Here is a 14,094-nt window from a genome sequence, read left to right on the forward strand (position 1 = left end):
TCGCTTCGGTTCGCAACAAACTTGGGCTGAAAATATTTAAAGTGCTTCTTTGCTTACTTCGAGTCACTTTTATCATTAGATTGGAGCAAAAGGAAGTCATGTGATGCACACATCAGCTCGTTTGCTCAGATAGGATTGTGTAAAGCCGAAAGGGTCGGGTATTGATACAGTCGACTCCGGGGGACACGGACGGCACCGTCCGGGGAGGACGGACATGTTCCATGAGGCCCGTAGACCAGAGGAGTTTGAATTATAAGCATAGAAAAATAAAATCAAATTAACATCAGCTACGGTCAAGCGAAAACAATGAGTAATCGTGATTGCTCAAAAATAAAAAAGAAAGAAAGGGAAAAAAAATCTCCTCTCTAGCCCTGGATATTATTTCTCCCTTAACTAGAAAATCGCCCATCAAGGTATGACGGGTGAAAATTGCTTCTACATTTGAACGAAGCAATTGCCTGTTAGATGATATTTTGTTAGTTTAAATTTTAACCCCAACTCCAGTGGATTAACTCTGAACTCCAGTTTATAGCGTTCATTGTTGATCACTTTTTCGTGTCTTCATTCCCCTGAAATTAGTCTTACCAGTGAAACAGTTAAATTCCCGGATCCAGTTGAGCCTTGTCAAAATATAGCCTTTCCGTGCATGTCAAGCATAACCAAAAAAAACTATCAAATTATCAAGCCGTGGAGCCAGTCTCATTGTTAATGACGTCAGGAGAGTTACTCGATCAGTGAATTCGCTATTATATATATGAGGATGTCGTGCAAATATCCTGCACATCTTGTACTATTTGTTTTATTTATCAAGTCAAGACACAAAAAAAACTGTGTGTTTTTTTTTTTTTTTCTGGTCGACGATTTTTGCACCTTTTTTAAAGAACTTGTTCCGAAGAAATTTTTTCGTAAGAAATCAATTTTAGTATTTACTATCACACATTTTCATTTTATCATTTTTAAGAGTGATAACGGACAAACTACAATTTTAACACTTGCAAGAAAGTGAATAAGAATTCTTATTTGTATGATATTGGGTTTTCTTCCGCAAGTTTGGTAATTTTTTAAAACTCAATCTTGGGTTTTGTAAAAAAAAAAATATATAATAATAATAAATAAAATACCTTGGTATTTGCTCTCCAACTTTCGGTGTGAATTTGGTTTTGGTATTTTCTTTAGTGATAATTTTATTAACTACCATTTCTTGTACAACTGTAATTCTTTAATACCGTATACCACAAATTTTGAAACCCTATAAAAAAGCATTATTTCAATTTATTGAAAAATAAACGCATTTGAATCCGTCTTCCAGTGATGTTTCTTTCTGCACCTGATGACACACCATGTTAATAGGAGTTTTTTTAAGTTAAATATTGACACATAAAATTTTCAACTGAAAAAATATCCTATAAATTAATATCCAGTAAATTTTTTGAAAAATGTTTTGAGAGAGGTTTTAATTATTTTGAAAAAAAAAAAAAGAGAGAGAGAGAGAGAGAGAGATGGAAAATTCAGTGACGGAAAGAAACACTTAGTTTGAAATTTATTTATTCGTATTTAGCTTTATAAAAGTGCCTAATGTGAACAAATAAATCGCATTATGCATGAGTTAATATCCAGTAATATTTTTGAAAAATGTTTTGAGAGAGGTTTTAATTATTTTGAAAAAGAGAGAGAGAGAGATGAAAAATTGAATGACGGAAAGAAACACTTGAAATTTATTTATTTCTATTTCGTTTTATAAAAATGCGCTCAGTTCAATATCTCATGAAAGCGCGTTATATCATTTACAGTAACAAAATATTTTGCGGCAGAGTTTAGTTGATTTTCTTGCATTGACTATGTTCTTGCAAAGAAACACCATTTACAGAATACTTAAAATTGAGTGGTGTGACCGAAATTCGATTAGTGAACCTTTCGTAATGCTGCAAATATTAAATATGAATTCTAATTCGAAAGGGCGACCCGAACTTAAATTTTTGGGAGGGCGAAAATCCTCAATTAACCGAATGGAACTCCAACTTTTTCCGAATGATAAGATACGGTTATGCGCACATCTTATCAAAAGGGACATTCGGGCCTTTGAAAATTAAAATTGTGTCCCTAAATTTGCCGAATCGTTAGACAAAATTTGCCGAATGAGGAAAATTTTTGGGAGGTCACAGTGACCTCCCGTGACCTCCTATAGGGAAATCCCTGCCTATCATTTTTTTTTTCAATAGCTGTAACAAATGGCCTTCAATGGTGCAAAATGCAGTTGCGATTTTTTGGTATAAATCTTGTAAATAATGTCGCACTCATGATCTATTAGCCGATATTAGAGTTTACAACAGTTAACTTCATCCGTTCGTTTAACTATTAATAACCGCTTATAATATTTGTGTCAAGTTTACTTTGTGGCCTCTCACACGAAAGCTAGAATAGTCGTAAATTGATTCTTATTAAATATTATTTCAATTTTTGAAACCAAAGAGTGGGGAGGGGAATGAGTAAATGCATACAGAGAGTGAAACCCCGTTAAAATGACCTTCAAGGGACTGCGAATTTTGTTCTTTGTAACGGAACTGTCGTTGTAACGGGATCCAAGCAATGTAACGGAAATTAAATTCAGACTGAAAAATTATTTCATTGAAATTGACATTTCATTATATTGGTGTTCGTTGTGACGGAATTTCACTTTATATCATAACAAATACGTAATTAATACAATACATAACAAATAATAATTTATTCATCATAAATCAGTGTCCATAAACATCCGTACATGGTGTTATGCTGCTTGAAATGCGGCGGAGGGGGGGGGACTTTTTCTTTTCATAATCATTTACCCATTCAACTTGAACATGATTCTGGACACAAGTGGATATTTCTTTCCGTGACATTTACCTCTGAAATCTTCGGTATCGAGAGACCATATCATGGTACCACCAAGGTTGTTCTTTGTAATGTAATCAGACTGAAAAAGGAACAAACTTATTTTTAACAAAAATTTAAATGTAAATTTCGCGGAGATAAAGCTTGGCTGTTATAGAACGCAAAAAAATGTTTGTTTTAATTAACAAATTAGTGAAGGAATGTGGGGCAAAGTTAAACAGCGCGGCAATAATGAAATATTTAATTTGTTTTTAACGCCATCTATCTGGTATGATTTCAACTATGTAGTACTACATGTAGTCTATAAAGTCAGTAAAAAGTATTTCTGCTGATCGAAACACGTGATAATGCAAGCAATTTCCAAAAGTTGAGATTCATATTGTAATATTTTATGGTAAGTCAAAAGCTATTTTTGTTATATTAAAATCAGAAAGTTCAAGTTATTAATATTTTGAATATCAATTGAGACCTACTAATATTTGGTGTAGTATTTATTCAGTTAAGATTAAACGTACAGTTGGCTCTCTAACGACTTTCAAGGGACCACAAAAAATCGTCTTTAAGTAGAAAGCGTCCTTAAATAGAATGCTTTTAACACTACAGAGGACCATCTGGGACGGTGAAAAGTCGTCTTTAAATAGAGAAAGTCGTTAAATAGAGCGTCGTTAAACAGAGAGTCAACTGTATTTTCATTTCTAATATTTTTATCATATAATGAAGTGCACGCGGGGAAAAGTGAAAAAGTAGTTCTTACTTATTCAATCATTCGTTTACTTATTCAGTCATTTCTTAAATCACTTTTGTACTAATTTATTAATGAATTTATTTACCTTATTTCTTTTATTATTGATTCACGCGTGTCATTGATCTGTAGAAAGAATACTTCCTAATAATTTTAATACTGTGAAAAACACAGAACTTCAACTAATTCCAAATAATAACTATCACCACTTACTTTGATTTCAACACTTCTTAAGTTGTCATATCCAACCCACTGGTTACCTTGGAAAGCATAGGGGGCTTCAACATGGGGTGCAAACACTTCTCTCCATCCATTCTTCACATTGAGGCAAATCTGGAAATAGACAAGGAAGTTAATTTTAGCATTGAGAAACCATTTTCTTTGCTAAGCGGGGGGGGGGGGGATAAATGATGTCACGCTTTTTGTCAACATTTTTACACCTCCCACCTTTGTCAGAAAGTGTCACATTTCACCTTACCCGCTCTCCTTCTTTTGTCACACGCCACGCTATTTTTCACAAACAAATATTTATAAAAACAATTCGCGATGTTGCGCTTCCTGTTTACCCCATCCCTTCCCCTTGTCTAAAATTAGCAATTACCCGAACCCTTTCCCCTTAAAGCATGACATCATTTATAGACTGTCCGTAAAGTGAGTCAGGAACTTGGCTTTGAATACATTGATGTTACCTTTCTCAACATTAGCTAGTGAAAATTAAAGGTGGACCATATAGAAATAAATAAACAAATAATATATTTTATACGGATACAAAACATCTTGATTACACTAAGCAATATTATAAATAACGTACATACTGTCAAAGTTGAATGAAAATAGCTTTCTAATAAGTACTTGAGAAGTTGGAGCAGACATTGCGCAAAACTCTCGACATTCTTAAATCTATGCAAGACACTAAGCTTTTGCGGGGATGCACAGCCATTTTCGTACAGAATTAAGCGAAATATGTTCCAAATCCGACTTTAGAACATAAATTCAATCTTTAAGAATTCCAATCACATTTTCTCAATAACAATACAACATCAAAGAATTCAGCAGTAAGTTACTGCCCTAATCCAGTGCTAAGGCAGAACTACATGTAATATACCAACAGCCTGGCCCATCCAGAGACTGCTGCTCCATCCTTGTTATGGACTCATCAGTCAGGAATAGAGAAATGATTATGAATGATCATTGCCCTCTTTCAGACTATAAGTTCATAATAAGGATTAAAATTTCAGTTTCTGGATGACTAACAGTGCTGTCGGTATATTGCATCAACCAATCCACAATGCATGTACTAACCTCGTTATACCCGAGCATCCCAGGTTCCTTGGTGATGGGCCCTGCATTTCCGGGTCCGGTGGTTGGGCTTCCGATTCCATTCCTATTACCGTCGGCCAGAGTGAAAGATCTTCCATAAGAGCCCATGCCCAGGACAACCTTGTTCCTCGGGGCACCTTTGTTGATCCAGTACTGGATGGCAGAATCCTGTGACAGAAAAAAAAAGAACACTAATTTCTAATTTATCGGAACGACATTCAGTTTTAATGTATGTGATGTCACATGCTTTTCAATGAAAATGAGCGGCGTAGAATGAGTAAAAAGTAGACATTTCTTTAAGTCATGCCTTTTTTGGTAGAGGGTAAGGCCCCTATATATACGAGCCGACGCATCAGCTTAAGATTAACCTTTTGCGCGTGGTTGAGTGGTTGTCTTTCTGGCGAGTTATTGCGTTTGGTGATTGTTCACTGTGAGCAATTATTAGCGGCACACGTGAATTGTTTATTAAATAAAATATTATTTTCGGCAAATTTGGCGAAATCCGAAACTTTGCTGTAGTAACCCTAACAGTGCAACAATGAAAAATCCGATCCAAAATGGCTAAACTTAAGCTGATACGTCGGCTATCTATAAAGCGGCTTTAGTAGACAGTTAAGAAAATGTATATTAAGTATATGAAAATAGTCAACGCATCTATAAATTCAGCAAGATCGCTTATACAATGCTCACAAAATAATAACCTGGATTTTGAAAATTTATGTTTTCAAACTGATGCATACATTAAGATAATTGATGCTCTAAATCAAGGAAAAATGCACCAAGTGTTTTTTCTCTTCAAGTTACAAATGGGGCAGTGAGTAGCAAAGAAATGTTAGTGCCAAAATCAAAAATTTGGAGATAACGGTACAAATGGCATGGGAATCTTTCCTCTGTTTTTGGGCAAGAGATAGCACTAGTAGCTCAGATATATGCTGCTATACAGCATGATTTAGAAAAGCCTTTCAATGAAACCTTACCTAGGGCGGGAAATTTAAACACGTTTTACTCAAAACTTGAAAATGTCCAATAACAGCCCTTTACTTTTCACTGCCTCAAATGTTCAACATGCAAGCCTTAGCCTGTCCTCCTCTTCGTTCCACATATTTTCTGTAGCATCACACTGTCAATGGTTCGTAATGCTACGAAAAATGCGTGTATTAATGGTTCACAATGCTGCGCAAATGTTTTCTTCGAGTTCTCGTAGCGGTGGTTGATAAACTGTCCTTGGCGTAACCCTCCCAAAAAAAGAAAGTACACGCCGGGAGGAACGAACTAAAATGTAGATTAGTTGCCTGCATGTGACAAAATGCTCACAAATTTTACATTGTTCACTGAAGAAAAATTTGAAGTATTTTTTTTTTTTCTGATTTCATATGTCAATTATTTTAGTGTGGGCATTAGTTTCAAAAATATAAATATTTCAAATCCGTCATTCTTTAGATATGACCCCGCATTTTAATGTAAAGTGAAACCTATGCAAGTTAAACATTTTGCGATGCACAGTGCACTTCTTTAGCGGTCAACTTAAACACTTAAACAGGTGGTTAACTTATAGAGGTTGATTTATACGATGTAGGACTATTTCTATGCCTGAAAAAAGCGGTCAACTTACAAGTGTGGTCGACTTTACGTGTTTTACCTATTCTAGTTTTTGTATTACAGACGGTTCGTCAGCAAAAGTATTACGCCCATAGGCACCAGACGATTTGATCCTTTGTCATAGACAGCTAAACTACCAGCCTAAACCTTATTCAATCAAACAGAAGACTCCAATCTACGGTTTAGGTCTCTGACAGAGAGTCGAATATGCGAAAAAACAGACATTTAAAGCTATTACAGAATAACTTCTGAGGGTTTTAAACAAGTACTTGAGTAAGTAAACAGATATTCTTGCTTTATTCTGTATCTTTACAAAATGATGCAAAAGAGCAAGTTTTCTTTTAAACGGTTGTTATCAAGTCATTTCGTGGCTTTTGAAGGATAACTTACGTAATTTAAGATACTTAAGAACTTGCGTAGTTAAAATTCCTTGAAGCATTATTATCAAATTATTTAGTGTACAATTTTTATTGGCTATGCTCTTATAACTGTCCTGATTTCACAACTTTTTTTAATTTATTCATCGTATCGAAGTACGACAACCAGATTAATCTAAAAAAAACTGTTCTTAGGCATTTGAAAACCACCATTAATAACTGCTACAGTAACAGTAAAAAATAATTTAAATGAACTTACCACATTCAAGTTTTTGTCTCCATCCTCTGGTCTGGCATAAAGCGGTGCGTTGTGATTAGCTTGTCTCTCCCAAGATCCGTGAAGATCGTAGGCCATAACATTGATGAAATCCAAATATCTGGGAAAAAGTTCTATTTTTAAATTTTCAACTACAGTATAACTCCAACTACCGGAATCAATTGGAACCAGACCGCGTTCGGATAATCAAAAACTCGGATAATTTGATTTTTCTGAAAACAGTGTCTTTTTTAATCAGTTACTGTGTGTACGTTGAAAATGAGAGAAAAATAAATATTTTTTACGGAAAAATAGCTCTGATCCTACCTATCACAAAATGAAGTGGCCAGTTTCCACTTCGAGTTCACGCACCATCCCTCAATGGTCAAGTTTTATACAGACCTTGAATAAATACGAGCTTTTGTTTTTCTTATTGGCACTATTTTCAGTCTTTTCAGTGCCAAGCAGACGATGATGTCGCCAATTTGCTTATTTTGCTTTGACTACGTGTTCTCGTTGAATAAACTATGAACCTAAATTTCGACGATAAGAAATCAAATAGACTGAAGTTGTGGGTATGACAATAAAATTATTCCGGCAGATTTTAATAAACAAAAGTGATGATGCTTCCTATAGTACTGAAAGTGGGGAAATACTGAGAAGCTAAATATTCTTTTTCTTACCTTGATACTCCAGGAATATCGTAAGCGGTGTCAATAGTCGATCTGCCGGCAGAAACAGCGGCTGAGAGAATAAGACCGTGAGGTTGGAAAGCTTCTTTCAATTCCTGGAGAAAATAATTATTTCAGTTTTCAGTTTTTAGTGCAGACTGAAAATATTTTGATTAAAGAAAAATGCTAGATTTAATCTAGCAACAAACATAAACATATGAGGCAGTGAGAAGCAAAGGGATGTAATTGGACATTTTAAAGTTTTGAGTGAAACACGTTTAAAGATAAGGTCCTAGATTCGGAACTCCAGCGCTCGAATACGCTACCTTGCGGTGATTTATAAAACTGCGTCTGCACCTAAAACATTGCCACGTTGCGCATCACGTGTGTCTGTTGACGTAAACACAGGCAGTTTGTTCTGAGTATTTATTAACGCAATCGATGTGTCTTAGTTTGCTTTCAGCTACAGAAATTAATTCGTCCCTTAGTAGTATTCTCGAGCTTCTCAAAATAATGTTAGTTTTTCTTATTTCTTTCAAAAAAGTATTAAATGGTGGAAGCGTAAACAAGAAAACTCTGGATTAACAAAATTGGATAACGTTATACCAGGTAAAAATTTTTATTGTTTTGTATGAATTTGTAAGAATATGAGTTTTTTTTAATCTTAAATTAATTTAACTAATCATATTTTACAGCAGCATTTAGTTGGAATGGACAGTATGCAAAATATTTTCTTGAATATATTATCGTAGAACAAAATGAATAACCGAGAAAGAATTTACTTTATTCCTTTTATTCTCAGCTGAAAGGTTTCGCCAAATTTGTTTAGGGTTATAGTAGTTTTAGTATTGTGCAAGCAAAGTAGCCTTGGCGAGTTTTCGCGTTTTTAGTTAAACCATTTTTAATTTTTATCATGAGTGGAATAAAATGATAGTAAGATTACAGAATTCGATAAGTAAAAAGAAATAATGTTCAATCAACTGAAAAGAAAACTACCACCATATATAAACTGTGAGTACACATTTTATTTATTTTGTTCTGAGTGAATTTGAATAAATATCAGTTTTTCAATTCGCTGAAAAAAAAAACGAACTTAACAACATTGACTGGACACTTTTCTTTAACCTAATTCCACATAAATGATTTAAATAAAATTTGTTACTACAGTATCCTACTGAAATAGACAGTATGCAAATAAATTTTCTTGAAAATATTTATCGCAGAACAGATTGAAAAATCCAGAAAGAACGTTAAGAATTTGAACAATAAAAAATAAAAGTTCGCCAAAAATCTGTTTATAGTGTTATGGTTTTAAAATTATGTGAAAGAATAATGTATCTTGACAAGATTTCGCATATCAGGTAAATTATTTCCATGACGAATGAATTAAATGCATGATTTCTTTGGATATCCAATCATATAGTCATAGAAATAAATTATCTAGTGTTAAACGTTACTCTTGACAGTCTGCCACGTATATGTGCACTATGTGACAAAAATGTCAACAAATGCTGGAAATGTCACGAAACTGAACTTAATATGTACTAATGTATAGAAAAAACGGTACAAAATGAAAATGCCGTTCGAAGCGAACCAAAAATTTATGAATTCCGAATTCAACATCGTGAAAATGGCTGCTTCAGAACAACTTACTGTGTGTTCTACATTAATTGTTTACTTTCGTAATACTTTTTGGTTTCTAATCTCTTTCTATATGGGTCAGAATATCCACAAGACTTTGAAAAATCTTTTCAAACGAATAAAGCGAAAAAATCATACATACGAACAAAAATCACAACACTTTTAGCATTTTTTTCGCTACCACATGCGTTTGTTTTAGTTTTCAATTCCGCCATTAAACAGTGACTGCAGTGCCCCCTATAGTTCGTTGGAGTTGCGAATAGGCTTTCATTGAAAATTGTTTTTAAATCGTGCTGTGTAACAGAACCTACCATGGTTACTAGTACTATCTCTTGCCCCAAAACAAAGGTAAGCATCACCTACCATTTGTACTGGTTAACTCCAAATGTTTAATTTTGGCACTTGCATCCCTTTGCTTCTCACTGCCTCCATATGATCCCTTGCATCTTGTCTTTTAATATAAAGAAAGAAATCGGATTGATCAATATCAAAAACCTTTATTCTATGCATTTTAAATACAAGTAAATAGAAAGTGGATTATATGAGAAATCCGACTCTAACCTGTATAAATATTAGGGTTTTTTTTTTTTTCATAAAAGCTTTCATATAACAAACCAACTTGAACAGTCAGAGAAATTTCGTATTGGTCTAACTTCTTTCGATGTCCTTTTCAACCAGTTACGTGGGGCAAAATCGCATCCAATTCGCCAATCAGGTATCAAATTCGGTTGGCGAATTGGCAATTGTTATTCTGGCTGCGCTCTAGGGCCTGACACGAAGTTGAATATCTTTGAAATCTTCTCAGAACTACTTCTAAAAGGTGCACACGTTGAAGTGACGTTGTGAAAAAAACTCCCGAGATAAGGATCAAAATGAAAAAAAAAATGTGTTTAAACTTAAAACAGTTTTTTTTTAATTTTTTTAATGAATTAACTTTGTAGTGCAAGACTTTAAAAGCACCCTGTACTTCAGCTGATATTTCTCTACTTTACCTTGAGGAGTGTGACGAAATTCTGTTTATCTGATGGAGCTCCTCCGCGGTTAGCCGGATACTCCCAATCCATGTCCAGTCCGTCAAAGTTATGCTTGAGACAAAAGTCCACGACACTTTTAACAAACTGGGCCCTCGATCCAGGGTTGGACGCCATCTGTGAGTACTTGGAGGATCCCTCGCTCCAACCTCCGATGGCTATCAAAGTACTCAGGTTGGGATTGGAATTCCTCAAGTTGTTGAATCTCTGGTAACCTCCTGGAAAAATATTCGTTCATATTCGTAGCTATTCCAGAAAAGGAAAGCGATCTAACTAACACAATTAAAACTTAATATTTGTTAGAATCTAAAATGTTTATGTCAAATCTTTCGTATAAAATATTGGCAGTGGTCAGTAATGTTTATTCATCATACCTGTAGCAGAGACAGGTTGTTTTCTCGGTATAAGCGCTGGATTAAGGGAGAAATAACTTATACAGAATTTATGTACATAATACCGTGAATGTCCGAAATCTGGTAAATATCGACATTATCCGTGAATATCAATCTTCACATTCCAAAACCATCGATTAAAGACTGAACATTTGCGGTGAATCACTGGTGAAAGTCGACATTCTCCAATTTTGGTCTTTTACGGTAAAAAATGTACCAATAATTCGTAGCGCACACTGAGAACACGTTTAGAAAAACTTTAGTTCAGGAAATGTGTTCCAGTCTCCTGAATGTATACTAAAACGTGCTCCGTTACAAAAAAAAAAGTGTACTGAAATGTGTTCCGAGTATGTTCGGCTATAATTGAAGTGTATCAAATGGGTTCTGCTCAGGAAAATTGTCAAATTTTATCTTGGGAACACTTTTCAGAAAGATTGGAGGCGCATTTAAAAACATTTTGTGAACAAATTTAAGAGCAGATTAGGAACATGTCTGGGCACATTGGTGAAATCATCGCTTTTTTTGTCACAACTGGGGGGGGGGGGGGGGGTCGATTGTAGCCACAAAATAAAAAAAAATCGTTTTTGATGAAATTTCAGGTTCAAATTTTGATCGTAACGAATGCAAAGTGGCATTAAGAGTTGGTAAGTTAGGGAGGGAAGTAGCGTCGTGTACTTCCCATTTCATGTCCCAATTTTGTGTTGAAAAATTGAAAGAAAAGCCGCATTCATTGCCTTCTCGTATTTGATGACTTATCCGTGTAAAAATAGAACGATCTTTTTTTTTTTGAGAAAGTAGGTAGTTTTTAACAGCTAACCACCAGTTGATAGAAACCTTCAATGTGATGCTAATAGAAATCGTTTTACATTTAATCATTAATAATAGTCGTTGTGAATGTCTTTATGAAGAATGGCCATCCCTGATCGAAGACCATCTTTGCATGATGACTGACAGTGACCGTAACTAAACCTAACAGTAACCTAACAGTGACCGTAAGCTGCGGTTGATTGGGAGCAAACTCTGCTCTGGCGAAAGAAGCGAAAGCAACTTTAAAAATCAATGACTTTGGGAAAAGTGAGTGTTACATAAATGTTCTAAAAACTGTCCTCGAAAGTATGCTACAAAGTATTCAAAAAAGGTGGACATGTGTGAGCTCTCAAAAATGTTGTCAGGGTGTTCTGAAAAATGTTCTGAGGAGTATTTTGAAAAGTGTTCCAAAGAAAGGAAACAAGTGTCCATGTTCAAAAAGTGAGCTAAACAAGTGTTCTGAAAAATGTTTTCAGAAGTTTTTTCACGAAAGTTCCAAAAAACGTGTTGTAAGAGAGGAGACAAATATCCGCTTTCAAAAAGTGTTTAAAGTGTGTTCTTGAAGTGTTTTAAGATTTGCAGTGTGCTTTTTGCTTCTGCATTATTAGTACTAAATTGCATTCCTGCTTAAAGATTTCCTTTTGTGAAAGGAGGTCTCACTAATTAGTGGTTATGTCATAACGCACAGGAAAACCATGTCTTCTAACTCCAATAGTATAATCGAGTTAGCAAATTAAAGTAGCAAATTTAAAGAACTGAACAATTAAACAAATAAATGCTGAAAAAAAAAACAACGTAAAATATGATTTAACTTTACTCACATAGACCCCAGTTTTCCTTCAAATCGAGATAAGGGTCAAATACGGCAATCTGGTTGTTTTCGAGCTTAGCGAATCCATAGATCAAGTGGGTGCAGATCTTCGGGTCAATATCTTCAATAACGAATTTTCCATCACCATGTCGGTAGTTAGCCCAGCTACCCAGATAACAAACCACTCTATACTTCTTGTTGTTGCGGTCTAGGGGGAATAAAGCAAGTTTGGGAACGTTTTCAGTTTTATAACTACAAATTTTATTTAAAAGAAATTAGGTAATAAATATCATGCCTTTTTGTTTCTACTAAAAATAAAGCGTGAATAAATGTGTATGTGTGTGCGTTATGCATACTTATTTACAAAACCTATTGTAGAACTTCGTACTACAAAATTTGACACAGATGTTTTTGGCATACTGAACATGTGTACTTTGGAGTTTTCTACTTTTTAAGTTAAATTTTGTTCTTCTTTTATTCCTGCTCTCAGCTAAGTTTTCCTATAGGTTCGTTGATACGGAGACGAAATAATTCTTACCAGACGATAACCCGGATTTTTCTACACGTGATGACATTTGTTCGAATCGTTTAAGTTAATTAGTGCAGGAATTTTAATTGTTTTCAACTAAAGCAATATCAAGGCTAAGCAGAAACATAAAAGGTTCTGTTACTCGTGTTGGTGAATAAGCTATTATGGGGCATTAAACACAACTATCCCCGTTTACTACTTTTCTATAGTTTCCTTCGATTTCTGGTCTACTTAGTCTTACAGTTACATGTAGGCAAAGACATCACTAGCAATCAGTGCTGTATTAGAAGTAACACGGAGATAAACGCCGTATACGTGTAATACACACGAGAATCTAGAAAAAAAGTTTCCCTACCTCGGCTAGCAGCTGAAACTAAAGCTACTGAAACCAGCAACACGAAGCACAACTCCTTGAGAAGCATTCTTTACCTAAAATTAATAACATTTACTATATAAACTTTCAATTCAAATCTCTATAGTTGGGCAAACCAAACCTGGCAGCACTGTGGAGACTACGCAGATCCTAACCACAGTATTACGGCACTGCCAGGTTAGGTTTGCCCCATCTATTCTAACTGTAAATTTTGTATCTTACAAACTCAAGGGAAAAAAGAGAGATAAGAAAACTAGAAAGCTGATGCACAAACTCAATTTTCATATGAATGTTATCTTTTGCTAAAAATTCTACTAGCAGTGTAGCTAGACAAACATAAAGTTGAAGTTTGTTGAAGTTGAACTACTGGGTTTTCTAGCTAGTCAAAGTTTTTTCTACGTCTAATCTCTGTATCTTAAAACCAGAAGGACGTAAGTCATATTATGATAATTTTACAGGAGAGAGGAAAAACTTCTTTCTGGCGCATGCATAGGATGGGACGCGCGCTCTTTTAACCGTAGTAAACAATTGAAAATGATTTTTTTTTTTTTTTTTTTTTGTAAAGAACTACGATCACATAGCTCGATGCGAAATAGACTTCTACATACAATGAACCAATAAAGGAAAAATCGCAATTTTTGGATTTACCTCTTCTGACTCTGAGATATAGATAT

At 34.7% G+C, this 14,094-nt stretch overlaps 1 protein-coding gene across 1 annotated transcript in view; it reads right to left on the reverse strand.

Annotated features, from left to right (window-relative positions):
- LOC129230256 (probable chitinase 10) overlaps positions 1-14,094 on the reverse strand; it is a 75,804-nt gene that overhangs the window by 35,102 nt on the left and 26,608 nt on the right. The window contains 9 exon segments of the mRNA XM_054864656.1: positions 1,234-1,249; positions 2,826-2,953; positions 3,827-3,946; positions 4,916-5,101; positions 7,169-7,286; positions 7,849-7,952; positions 10,470-10,726; positions 12,529-12,726; positions 13,403-13,474. Of these exon segments, the coding sequence (XP_054720631.1) occupies positions 1,234-1,249; positions 2,826-2,953; positions 3,827-3,946; positions 4,916-5,101; positions 7,169-7,286; positions 7,849-7,952; positions 10,470-10,726; positions 12,529-12,726; positions 13,403-13,474 (1,199 nt within the window).

This window comes from Uloborus diversus, chromosome 9 (genome assembly GCF_026930045.1).
Source record: "Uloborus diversus isolate 005 chromosome 9, Udiv.v.3.1, whole genome shotgun sequence".
Classification (NCBI taxonomy): Eukaryota; Metazoa; Arthropoda; class Arachnida; order Araneae; family Uloboridae; genus Uloborus; species Uloborus diversus.